The sequence below is a fragment of the Nuphar pumila genome, chromosome 2 (assembly GCF_984573655.1).
Source record: "Nuphar pumila chromosome 2, dmNupPumi1.hap1.1, whole genome shotgun sequence".
In the NCBI taxonomy this organism is placed as follows: domain Eukaryota; kingdom Viridiplantae; phylum Streptophyta; class Magnoliopsida; order Nymphaeales; family Nymphaeaceae; genus Nuphar; species Nuphar pumila.
The window spans coordinates 71,224,915-71,239,220 of record NC_143250.1 but is presented as its reverse complement, the minus strand read 5'-3'; the positions used below and the strand labels follow the sequence as shown (position 1 = coordinate 71,239,220).

The 14,306-nt window shown below is 38.8% G+C and overlaps 1 protein-coding gene across 1 annotated transcript in view; it reads right to left on the bottom strand.

The window, feature by feature from the left end:
* The window catches only part of LOC149845734 (E3 ubiquitin-protein ligase UPL6-like), a 234,616-nt gene that overhangs the window by 99,834 nt on the left and 120,476 nt on the right, over positions 1–14,306 (bottom strand). Inside the window, exon 17 of the mRNA XM_089995960.1 lies at positions 11,034–11,132. Coding sequence (XP_089852086.1) covers positions 11,034–11,132 — 99 coding nt within the window. The remainder of the gene's footprint in view (positions 1–11,033; positions 11,133–14,306) is intronic.

Sequence of the window (14,306 nt, the reverse complement as noted above, 5' to 3'; positions counted from 1 at the left end):
AAGCCTCACAAGCGCTTGGTGTCCACGCTCCAACTAAAGAGAGGCATGAAAAGTGGTGATGAGACTTTTTTCGTCACAATTCGAGCAACGGATGAAGTGACAGAAGCCGTTAATGTCCCGCCGAACTACCGAAGAAGCTACCTTCTGTTAGAAAGTGAGTTGGAATACATTGGGTTCAATAATGAACCCATACATATGCACGTGAAGTGCAAATATACCCATTAAAGGGAAACAACACAAGCACATAATGTGCTAACCCATAAAACCCATAAAAAGGGAAAAATATGACATAAAGTCATAAGTTGCATATCATTGAAGAAACAATGGACAAGGGGTAAAAACCCCATTACAAATGGAGCATAAGCTCCCTCAAGTAGTAAGAAATACAAAGGGGGAGACCCCTATTTATAACACAAGAAAGGAGCCACCTAGGGGGCTCCCAAAGGAGTCGTTGGGAGCCCCCAACGGTCACATTTGTGACCGTTGGGGGCTCCCCAACGACTCTTTGGGGAGCCACCCAAGGTTGCGCAAACCACGAAAAAGGAAAAAATAAAAAATAAATTTAAAAGGAAAATTACAAACATATTCCCAATAGAATATGCGTAAAATAGTGAAATGTCTAAACTACCCCTATGCCTATAAATAGAAAAATATATATTTTATATATATAATTAGGATAATACATATGCATATATACCATATATGAATATGTATTATGCTTTATATATATAAAATATATATATATATATATTACAAATGTTGAATGATACATTTTAACACCTTCAAGGCGTGAGGTAGACCATCAGATTGAGTTAGTGCCGAGTGCACAGCCTGTAAAAGTATCTTTAACAAGATACTATAGTCGATGGAACGATATAAATGTGTGAACATACACACACCAAGAACACTTGGAACACTTGTGCACAAAAGCACAAAACGTGAAATCACAAATGTGCAAATGCACTCATAAGTTTCATAAACAATAAAAAGGTTGGGCAATAATCCCCAACACCCTTGAGAGAAATACAAGAGGGAGTGCCCATATTTATAGGGCATTGGGAGACCTTGGAAGGGGCTCCACATAGTCGTTGGAGCCCCTCCAACGGTCACAAATGTGACCGTTGGAGGGGTCCAACGACTAGTGTGTTGGGCCCCTCCCAAGGTAGGTACAATGCATTAATTACAAGAAAAAGAAAAAGAAAAAGAAAAAGAAAATACAAAAACATATTCATAAAATAGAATACGTGTAAAATGCCTAAACTACCCCTAAGACTAAAGATGGGAATATATATATTGTATATATATAATAGGTAAATACATATACATATATATAATATATGTATATGTATTACCTTATATATGTATAAAATATATATATGAAATTACAAGTTTGATTACATAATTTAACACCCCCCCCCGCTCAAACTTAGGGCAAGATGACCGATAATTCGCCAAGAAGGAAGTTGAACCGCGGGGTGCACAAGGCTTTAGTAAAGAAATCTGTCAACTAGTATTCGGACGTGACATAAGGGAGATCAATGACTCCCCGGAGATATGCTTCACGAACATAGTGACAGTCCATTTCGATGTGTTTAGTCCGCTCATGAAAGGTGTGATTTTTCGCAATGTAGATTGCACTCTTGTTGTCGCAACACAGCTTGGTGGGCCCTTCAATTGTGATCCCCATGTCTTCCAGCAGTTGATGAATCCAAACAATCTCCATGGTAGTAGTGGTCATAGCCCGATATTCAGCTTCAGTTGAAGAAAGTGATACCTTTTGTTGTTTCTTGCATCTCTACGAAATTAGTGAGTCTCCTAAGAATACACAAAAACCAGTGGTGGAGTGACGGTTATTTGGGTCATCTCCTCAATCAGAGTCAGTATAAACAATCAATTTTAAATCGGATGAAGAGGACAGAAAAACTCCCTTATTTAGAGTACCCTTTATGTATCTTACGACTCGCAAGATGGCACTCATTTGAATAGATGTAGGCGCATGCTTAAACTGACTTGCAGTATGGACTGCATGGGATATATCAAGTCTGGTAATACTCAGATACATCAAAGATCCTACAAGCTGTCTATAGGGTGTAGGATCCGAAAGAGGAACCCCATCATCAATTTTCATTTTTGCCCCTACTACTGCAGGAGTTTCGCAAAGCTTCTCATCTGTAATACCTGACTTGTCAATGATCTTAGAAGCAAGCTTAGTTTGAGATAAGAAGTATCCTCTAGGAGAGTATGTTACTTCAATCCCCAAAAAGTAAGTTAGAAAACCCAAATCAGACATTTCAAACTTATCTTTCAAGATAGATTTTATACTTTTAACCCCGTTAGAATCACTCCCAGTGATGAGCATGTCATCAACATATAATAATAAAATCACAATCCCTGCATTGGATTTTCTAACAAATAGAGCAGTGTCTGTAAAGCAAGAAACAAATCCATTTTCGATCATTACAGAGTTAAACCTATCATACCAGGCCTTGGGGGCTTGTTTTAGGCCATAAAGTGTTTTTTAAAGATGAAGCACTTTTCCTTTGGGAGTCTCCATTCCAGGTGGAGCATCCATATAAACTTCTTCGTTTAAATCACCATTTAAAAAAATATTTTTAACATCCATTTGATAGATGTTTCATTTGTTGATAGAGGCAACGGTTATAACACATCGGACAATGACCATACGAGCTACAGGAGCAAAAGTTTCTTCATAGTCAATACCATACTCTTGACTATATCCTTTTGCAACCAAACGAGCTTTATATCTTTCAAGGGATCTGTCACTTTTAGTCTTTACTTTGAAGACCCATCTGCACCCTATTGTTTTCTTACCTTTAGGAAGATTTTGAAACTCCCAAGTTTTAGCTTTTCTCAGAGCTTCAAGTTCATTGTTCATTGCACTAATCCATTCAGGATACTTTTATGCTTCTTCAAAATTTCTAGGTTCTATATAAGAATTAATGGCACTAAGACATGCTCTATATTTAGGTGAAAAAAAGTCATAGGAAATAAACCTAGAGGGAGTCTTTCTACTTCTTTCGGTTCTACGAGGAATTACTTCGTTCTGAGAAGCACTTGGACCAGTATGAGCACTTCTAAAGTTGTTTCGATCTCTATGAGTATAGGTGATAGGGTCTCTAGGTAACCCTTCATCAATATGTTGATGTGATGAAGGGAGCAAAGGGATGTTTTCCTCAGTTTCAAATTCATTTAAGTTACCTTGATCTGACTCATCATCACTAGAGTCATCATCTTTATTTAATAAATCAAATAGAAAAGAATAGTCCACATTCTCATTATGAGATTCACCATGTTCGAATCCACTAAGATTTTCCAAAAAACTCACATTGCTGGAAACATATAGTTTATCACTTTTGACATCATAACAACGAAAACCCTTTTGGGATTCAGAATAGCCAAGAAAGGCACAAGGAATGGCCTTAGGAGAAAGTTTATCATTCTTATCAGTAAGAACAAAACATTTACATCCAAAGACCCTTAACCTGCTATAATCAGGTTCCTTCCCGTATAATTTTACAAAGGGAGAAATTTTGCCTAAATTTTTCGATGGAAGTCTGTTTATCAGATAGACAGAGGTAAGGGTTGCCTCAGCCCAGAGATTCTTTGGAATGTTTTGTGAAATGAGTAAAGTCCTAGTTGTTTCAATGATGTGCCTATGCTTTCGTTCGACTAACCCATTTTGTTGGGGGGTTTTCGGACAAGATTTTTTGTGAAGAATACCAAAGTTTTCAAGATAACTTTTGAATTCATTTGAGAGGTATTCTCCTCCAGAGTCGGGTCTAAGGATTTTTAGGGATCCATTGAATTGATTTAGAATCATCATATGAAAGCTTTTAAAAGTTGAGAAAACTTCATGTTTATGTTTAAGGAAATAAATCCAACAAAACCTAGTATAGTCATCCACAAAAATCACATAGTATGAAAATCCTCCTTTTGACATCACAGGAGTCGGACCCCATACATCAGAATGAACAATTTCAAAAGGTTTTGTCGTAAACATGGATCTTTGAGAAAAAGGCAAACACTTCATTTTCCCAAGAATACATTCATTACATATAAAATCACTTTTACAAAGATGTTTAATAAAAGGCAAATAGGAGATTTTAACAATATTGGGATGACCCAATCTCTTATGCCATACATGAATATCTTTGTTTTGAAGAACATTACAAAATTGACTCTTGGGAACTTGAAGAAAATCAACGTAGTAGAGGTCTCCTCTTCTAGAGCCTTCCCCAATCAATCTCCCGGACTGGCGATCCTGTATCCAACATTTATTAAAAGATAACTTTATATCGCAACCATGGTCCGAGAGTTGGGAGACGGAAAGAAGATTCAAATTAAGTTTTGGGATAAGACGAATTTTCGGAACAAAAAAATCTTGTCTTTCAAAATTGCCTATTCCTTTAATTTCAAGAGGTGTTCCATCCGCGGTTGAGACAAAGGATGGAAGAGTATTTTTTGAAAAAATTGAAAGGGAGCAAGTACTTGGGGTCATGTGAAAGGATGCCCCGGAATCTAAAAGCCAAGAAGTCTTACCGGGGGAAGAAGATGACATAGTGGCTCCAGAAATGCCTCCCTTGAGAAGAGGTTACAAAGCATCTACGATTTGTTGAAGAGAAAGAGGCTCACTTGATGAAGATCGTTCTTCCGCTTGGGATGTCATAGTCGTTGCAATTAATTTCTTCTATTTAAGACATATAGGTTTGATATGTCCCGGTTCTTTACAAAAGTGGCAAGTTAACTTGCTATAGTCCCTTATGCCATACCGATCATTTCCTCCTTGGTTCTTGAAATGAGGAGGTCTATAGGTCTTCGCGTTATTCCCCGGTCTTGACACGGCATTAACCAATTCAACATCTTCTTGAGCGGAAGAGGTAACAAGAATGCTAGGATTATTTTTGTTAATCCCCATACGGGTCTCTTCACCACTTAGCTTGGTGATAACATCTTCAAGGGAGGGAGATGTAAAAGCGGAGAGAAGAGAGGACCGAACTTGTTCAAATTCGGGTATAAGACCGTTTAAAAAATTGAAGAATCGGTCTTCCTCAAGTTGTTTGTGCCTTAACTCGATAGCTTCTCCACTCCATTTTGGTTCAAGGATGGCAAGCTCGTCCCAAATAGAGGATAATTCGGCAAAGTACTCCCGAATGGTCATATCATTTTGTTGGAGGGTTAAAGCCCTCTTTTGGAGAAAGTACTTGTGAGATAAGTCTCTTGAAGTGTACATTTTCTCAAGATACAACCAAGCTTTGAAAGTTTTTTTAAATTTGATGATATTGGCGTTAATCTTGGTCTCAACGGATGAAAAAATCCAAGATAGGATCTTGAAGTTCTTCATTTCTCAATCATCATGCCTTTTAGAATATTCTTCAAGAGCCTTTAGTCTCTCATCCCCTTCAAGGATCTTAATATCCCCTCCTTCAATGGTGGTGATTTTGGGTTCCGGTTCCGGTATAGACCCATGAATATAACCCCAAAGCCCCTTTCCTTTAATATGGGCTTCCATATTACCGGCCCAAATATGATAGTTTGAGCCATTAATCTTAAACCCAAGAGAGAAATGGGAGTCTTTTTCGCCCATTAGAGAGGAAAGAAGACAAGAAATAATACGTACCTTAAGTATTTTCCGCGTCTTTCTTAATAAAAGAGGCTTCTAAAATATTGCCCGAAGAAGATGATCCACTTCAATCTCAAAAAGCTTGAAGGCACGCTTTTCAAGATACTCAAACGGAGGAAGATCACAATTCTTCTTTTTCAACAAGGCTCTGATACCATGTAAAAGTATCTTTAACAAGATACTATAGTCGATGGAACGATATAAATGTGTGAACATACACACACCAAGAACATTTGGAACACTTGTGCACAAAAGCACAAAACGCGAAATCACAAATGTGCAAATGCACTCATAAGTTTCATAAACAATAAAAAGGTTGGGCAATAATCCCCAACACCCTTGAGAGAAATACAAGAGGGAGTGCCCATATTTATAGGGCATTAGGAGACCTTGGAAGGGGCTCCACATAGTCGTTGGAGCCCCTCCAACGGTCACAAATGTGACCGTTGAAGGGGTCCAACGACTAGTGTGTTGGGCCCCTCCCAAGGTAGGTACAATGCATTAATTACAAGAAAAATAAATAAAGAAAAAGAAAATACAAAAACATATTCATAAAATAGAATATGTGTAAAATGCCTAAACTACCCCTAAGACTAAAGATGGGAATATATATATTTTATATATATAATAGGTAAATACATATACATATAATATATATATATATATATATGTATTACCTTATATATATATATATAATATATATACAAAATTACAAGTTTGATTACATAATTTAACACAGCCACCCGCCATGGGTTCATATCATATGGCAATTTCTGAGCTGCAAGAAGCAATTGGACGACATGCTCGAAGCAGGGATCATCCAACCGTCTAAAACTCCCTTTAGAGCGCCCGTGTTTTTTCAGGCAAAGCACGATGGGACAAAGCGTCTGTGTGTCGACTACAGGGCATTGAATAAATTGACAATGAAAAACAAGTATCTGCTTCCTTTAATTGCGGACTTATTTGATCAGCTTGGAAATGCTAAGGTCTTCTCTACGTTGGACCTGAAATCAGGTTATTGGCAAGGAAGAGTTGCTAAATAGGATAAAGCAAAAATCATTTGTGGAACGCGTTATTGGGCATTCGAATTTCTTGTTATGCCATTCGGTCTGACGAACGCGCCCGCAACCTTCTTAACATTGATGAAAAAGGTTTTCTACCCGCACCTTGATAAGTTTGTCATCGTTTACTTGGATGACATAGTAGTGTAAAGTGACTCCATGGAGGAGCATATTCAACACCTTCAGATTGTGTTTCAGAATATGAAGGATCACGACTTGTACATTATGCGGAAAAATACATATTTCGTCAGGAAAAAATTCACTTTCTTGGTCATATTATGGGAGGAGGCAGATTAAAAATGGACGATAAGAAGGTTGAAGTTATTCAAGTGTAGGAGCCGCCTGCTAAGGTTCCTAAATTACGTTCTTTCTTGGGGACTTGCCAATTACTATTGTCAATTCATCAAAGGGTATTCTCAGATCGCCACCCCGCTCACTAATCTGCTAAAGAAAGGCAGGCCATAACTATGATCTGATGCATGTGAGGAAGCTTTTGAGAAGTTAAAGCACGCCCTGACAGAAGAACCTGTGTTAAGGTTGTCAGATAGTCAACAACCATTTGAAGTGCAGACCGATGCGTCTGACTTCGCGATTGGAGGGGTGTTGCTCCAGGAAGGACATCCGATTGCATTTCAGAGCCGCAAGCTTAATGGCATCGATCGTCGATACACAATGCACGAGCATGTAATGTTATCAGTAGCGCATTGTTTCAACACATGGAGACACTATCTTTTGGGATCACAATTCGTTGTGCGCACTGACGACGTTGCAACGAGCTACTTTCAGACTCAGAAGAAACTGAATCTAAGACAAGCCCGCTAGTAAGATTTTTTGGCAGAATTTGATACGGTCCTTGAATACAAGCCTAGCAGAACCAATGTTGTGCTGACGCCTTGAGTCGGAAGGCGGAACTTATAGCACTACTCGCTTGGGGATGGTAATGTTAGCCAACCAATGAGCGAGATCACCTCGAGCAGGTTCGAGAAGCTTTGTGGAATGATCCAACAACCCAAGAGTTGATCACGTTAGTGAAAGAAGACGCAGATATTTTGGTTGGAGGATGATTTGCTCCGCACCACGGGAGATCGTCTGTATATTCAGCGTTAGAATACTCTACGAAGGCGCTTAATGCACGAGTGCCATGATACCATCTTGACGGGTAACCCAAGGCAACAGAGGACTTTGGCATAAATTCTATTGCCCACAAATATGCGACGATGTGGACACTTATGTGCAGACTTGCTTAATCTTCCAAAGACAAGCCCATAAACCAGAGACTTGGAGGATTATTGGAGCCTCTACCAGTGTCAAGCCGTCTATGAGAGTGCATCACCATGGACTTCATCGTGAGCTTACCAAAAACTCAAGGTTGCAGTTCAATCTGCGTGGTTGTGGATAGGTTTTCTAAGTATGATATCTTCGTGTTTGCCCCTGCCACTTGCTCAGCTATCGATACCGCAAAGTTGTTCGTGTGAAAAGTGATTAAGTATTGGAGAATCCCCGAGAGCATCATCAGCGATCGTGACGCCCGCTCCAGTCACAAATTTTGGAGAGAAGTATTTCGCATGATGGGGACAGGCTTGCATTTCAGTACAAGTTTTTACCCCCAAACCGATGGGCAGACAAAAATGATCAATGGCATGCTTGAGGAATATCAACGACATTTTGTTAGTGTCAATCAAAGAGATTGAGTTGATTTACTTGATGCTTCTCAATTCTGCTACAATCTCCGAAAGAGTGAGTCATCCGGCCATATTTCATTTGAAGTTGCGACAGGACAACAGCCGCAGGATATGCACTCTCTTGTCGCGCAAGGACGTGGCAAAGCACCTTATGCATACTAGGTTATCAGGATCTGGCAAGATCAAACAGAGCTGGCAAAGGCGTATCTGAACAAGGCAACCAAGCGCATAAAGAAATGGGCAAACGAGAATTGTCAAAAAACAGAATTTCATGTTGGAGATAAGGTGTTGGTGAATCTCTTCCCTGATCACACAACTATCATTCGAGGCCACCACTGAGGCCTCATTCGCAAGTATGACGGCTTTTTTGTCATCATCAAACGCGTTGGGAACTTGAAGTATAGGCTAGACATGCCATCGAATTTTCAAGTGCTCCTGGTCTTCCATGTGTGCAACTTGAAGTCATTCCACGAAGATGAAGGAGACCTTCAACGGAGCATACCTCAACGTGCTCTCATTTCGCAGCATGCGCCGTCAATAGTCAGCATTCCAGGCAGAGAACCGGAAGTCATCCTCAACCACTCCAATAACTACCTTAGCGAAGTCAAACAATACCTGGTTCAGAGGAAAGGTCTACCAGAATGTGAAGCCACCTGAGAGAAAGCTACCCACATGTTTCAGTATCGTCAACTCGTAGAGGACTACCATAAACGATTGACGTCGAGGACGGTGCCATCTTAGGAAGGGGAGAGTGTTTCGGACAACCATGTTTTCACCTTTTTCTTCCTAATGTATATACCTCTTTGGCACTCTCTGGTGCATGTATATGGCCTTTTGGCTTAAGAACATCGTGTATCGGGCCCCTCTCTCCCCCTCTTTATGTACTTTGCTTACAAGTTGCTAAATCCTAGCCTCCTTGCTATCTTTGTGCTAGTGCATGCGCGTAATCTTGCATACGCAACTGTGTGTGTGTTGTAAGTTTGCATGTGCCCTTAAAAGGCCTACTTTCGATGTTTGTGACTACCCGAAGCTACGTCACGGGGGCCTTCGCTTCTAAGCCCGTGACACTTTCAATGTTTCACAGAAAAAATCCCAAAAAAGCAAAGTAGCACGCGGGCGCACACACACACACACACACACACACACACACACACACACACACACACACACACACACACACACACACACACACACACACACACGTGTGTGTGTGTGATAACTAAGCATGTTTTCATGATTTCACAAAACAAATCACACAAACACATGCACATATATATATATATATATATAAACAATAATATATATATAAGAATAATAAATGACTAAACTGCCCTCATGCCTAGGTTGAGGCAGCTTAGTCGCCGACTAGGTGCCTTAGTCGGTGCCAAGTCAGCAAAATTGGTACCTTTTAAGGTACCCACCTAGGAATCGCAAAGCCTAGGTGTTTTACTTACGCTTAGACCGACTAGGCGGACTAGTCGGTGCCTAATCAGGGCTTTTGACTACATAGGGGCATAACTTCTTCATGAATATGTTAATGTCCACAAAATCATGTGAAAGTTGACAACACTGCACACACAGGAGTACAGAGTTCAAACCCATTGCATTAACTTTCGGTGAGTTCAACTAACATAAATTACCAAAGTACCATCAAGGTAGTTGAACTTTTCAGGTTTACAATGTTACTTTTAGGGATAGATCATATCATTTTATTTGAAGGGATGTAAAAGTCTAATATCATTTTTCAAAAAGAAACAAAGACAGTTTAATGGTTTTAGTTTTTATGAAATGACATTTTCCTTTTGCATTGGAAAGCAGCAACAAATTTTTCAAAAAGTGCCACCACCTTAGGTGTAGTTTGATAATTTTAAGCTAGTTGGATACTCTTATATTTAACACAAAAAAAAAAAACTTGTGTGTGCAGATGTGTGTGCAAAATAATACACATAAACCAGAAAAAGAATCAACAGAATTTTTTACCTGATTTGCAAAGAAACAAAAGTAGTGTGCAATGTATGAGAATAAGCCAATAAGCTAATAGTATTTGTACAATTCTTAATTACATGATTTGCCTAGAAAAAAAATTCATTGCTGACTCGTATAAAATGTATATGATTTTGAACTAGATTATGACATTTTTGACAAAATTAATAAAATTAACCACAGAAGCATGTATCAAACTCAAACAAGAAAAAAACTTAAAGCAAAAATTAAAAAAGTGTCTACACATGCATGGAAGTGTCCCACAGTGTTTAACCCCTTGCCAGCTAAATACTGAAGATGCAGAAAGCGCCCAAAATTGTCAATGTGCTGGCTTCAAGATGTATCAAATACAGACATGGCTGACTAGTTGAAGTTTTTGTAAAACAGATCTCGTTTTCTATTGTAGTGTAAGGATATCTACATATCATGTCTACTTAGTACAAAATGCAAAAATTGAACTGGATTCTCCTTTTGCAATAGTTGTCTGTTTGAAAAGATAGAAATAAAAATTGGTTACTGGTTCCAATTAACAGGAGATAGCAAACTACTGTAACTCCAACATACTTCCATAAGACTCGTTTTTTTGTAAATGAAAAATGTAGAAAAAAGCTCCAAGGATTCACCAAAATAACTATCATGGTAGCTGACATCCATGTTAAGACATACCTTTCCAAGGACAGTTCCAAGAAACCGAAAGTACTGGAGGTGTTGTTCATGTATCATTCCTGAGGCAGGGTTTGGATATAACATGTGATCAGAGGTTTCCTAGCAGTTCCAGACAGCTTAGTCAGCTCTATACATGCAATGTGCGCAAGAAACCTAAAATGTTAATATAAGCCACTGAAAGCTTCAAACTAAAATAAAAAATTCAACACAAATGAATCCAGAGAAACGCAACAATAAGAAACCAACAATATCATTTTTCATGCTAAACAAAACAAGATGCTCATGTTCTGAAAACTATGACATAATTTTCCATGAACAGTAAGATTTGTTTTCGATGAACATCATCATTAAGATAAAAAGATTTGCATCAAGTATACTGACCCATGAAAAAAACTACTGAGATACCAAAAAGAACAAATAAAAGAAGTAAAAAATTTTGAAAATCCCCTATGGCAAATTACAGAGGTTAAAAGCTTCCACATGGAAATAATCATCAAATACAAGGAAATAAAATCAAATAAAAAGCACATCAGCATTCCTTTAAAATGCCAGTTGAAAAATAATAAGTGAAGAATGAAACAACAATGTCGAGCATATTAGTGAAACATAATAGTGGGTATGACTACCAGTGTCTGCTAGAAATAGATATGCAATATCTCCGCGGTTAAATGCTGCCTTTGATATCATGGAATCCTAACAAGGTAAAGTGCATGGTAAAGCAATGTTGTGTGCATCGTTACTATTTAGAATAATGGTATCAGATGATCCGAAATGGCAATGAGGCACTCAAGTAATGAGTGGAAACCAATTGAAAATCGAGTGCAACTATTGCCATAATATTTTTGTTTATGTAATATGAAAGTATGAGTCTTGTGGCATATTCTTAATTGCAAGATATTTAATAGTTTGCATTGTTCTTGTAAGATAGTTGATGTTTGATGATGTTTTATGCAACTCAGAGAGTTATAAATGCTTCATATGTCTGATTCATTTTTTTAGAATTTTTTGCTACTTTTTTTTCTGATACTTTACAATTTTTTTAAAAATTTATTTATTTATTCAAAATTTCTGATTTTTTACGATACGTTTCTTATTTTGAACCGGACCGATACGGGTTACGATGGGATACAAACAACCTTGTGGTACAGAACTAACCACTCATGCTTACACAACTTCTCTAAATAATAAGAGATGAGACACAAGTCTGAAAGACAGGCAGGGTGGAGCCAGGAGGGTCTCTTAATGCCTTCTTTTTTCTTCTCATCGGAGTTATTTCACAAAGACTAATCATTCATTGGTAAGAAAGGAGGGAACAAGCACACTTGGAGTGCAGTACTGGAATATGACCATAAGGGGATCCAAAGATGGAAAGATGATAAACAAAGAACTCAACTCTATCCTTATATTTTCAGCTATACCAATACCTATATATATATATATGTGTGTGTGTGTGTGTGTGTGTGTGTGTCTGGGGATTGTAGTTTATGTGCGAACAAGTAAAAAATATTAATGAATTGTCACTTTTCTTCATTTTTCTTTGTCAGGTTGGGCACTTATCTTCTTGATTAAGGGTTGGTGTTTTTCCCTACATACCTATGTCACGTGGACTCGCCAAACAGGCCGTTGCACCCGCGTCGACTCGACACGGGTGCAGGTGCAGGTGTGGTCAACCTGCACCTAGGATATTGTCCAAAATGGTCGGTCATGAGTGGGGTTCCAGCTCGACCCGAGCCTGGACCGACGGGTCGAGCTCGAATCCTGACTCGTGTCGGGTAGCAAGCCTGACCCGGCCTAGCTCGTTAGCTTGTAAGGGCTCCACACAACGGACCAAGCTGAGCTCAGGATCGGTCCGGCCTCAGCAAGCATACAGAGAGAGAGGGAGAAAGACCTTCCCTCTCTCCCCCTCAATCAAGAAGAACGAGAAAGAAAGAGGGGAAGAGAGAGAGAGAGAGGACCTCCACCTCCGTCGGCCAGTGAAAAAGGTGGAAGAGAGAGAGGAAAGGGAACGAGGCTTGAGGGGAGGACGGGTCGGAGGAGCGCTCGGGATGGGTCGAGGTAGGGCGGGTATATATATATATATATATATATATATATATATATATATATATATATATATATATATATATATATACACACACACACACACACACCCCCACACCGAAGTATTTTTAAAGTGCCACATCACCGCACCCACACCTATGTGACATAGGATAGGATAGAACTCATAGTAAATAAAGAACAAGCTTGACAAAGATGTAGGATCCCATGATGAATGCAATGAATACCATAGCTTTTAGAGGTGGGCCACGTAAAGCAGGGTGGTCATGGGGCCCCACCCGGGGTTTTCCTTGATTGGACGAGGGTTCTCGTCATAAAAAAATGAATACCTACAACAAAGAAAATGGATATAATGAATGCATGCAACAAACACAAACCTATAAATTCTTTTTAACAGTGCTATTAACTTTGAAACAGGTCATGGAAACTACAATATTGTGGCCCTTTCTCTGTTCCTAGCAAGTGAAAAAAGATGCAATAAACTGAACAGAATGAGATAGAACACTTGGGTTGGAACAAGATGCGGTTTGAAAATCTACAAACCAGACCCAGTTCCATATGTTGAGTTACGCAGGTTCAACTTGATTACTTGGGGAAAGGGGAAGAACTAAGCCTTTGAATTGCTCACCTAGGTTTATTTAAAAAAGAATTTAGAAAAAGAAATCTCACCTGGGAAAAAGAGCACCACCAAACCCCTAGGATTATGCATATCAAAGTGGAATATATTGATGGTACAAAAATGAAAAAGGAAAGAAAGATTCTGCCGTTCAACAGCATGATGGTGTTTCATCTTGCACTAAAACAGAGAGTTAATGTATAGAATGATTCTCAACAAATCCATAAATGATCCATTTTTTTTTCACTGGGTCTGGGTGAAGACCAAAGATCTTGATCTACCGATCTGGCAGAACTTAAAAAATAAAGAAGTATCATTAATTTCTTCATGCTCATTCCAAGTTCAAAGTACCACCATTTGGACAAATAAGAATCACCTTCCTTACATGATTTTAGGATCTATGAAGCAATTACTTGGAACTATCTTTTTTACAATATCCCTTTCCATTTGAGAGAAAAGGATCCCATAATCATCAACGGATCCATACCAGCCACCTATTACGAAACTTTAAGTTCCAATAGGAGTATATGGATGGGGGAGAGAACATGGAAATCCATGTTGGCCAATAAGTCTGACAACTTGCATTATATGTCAACCCA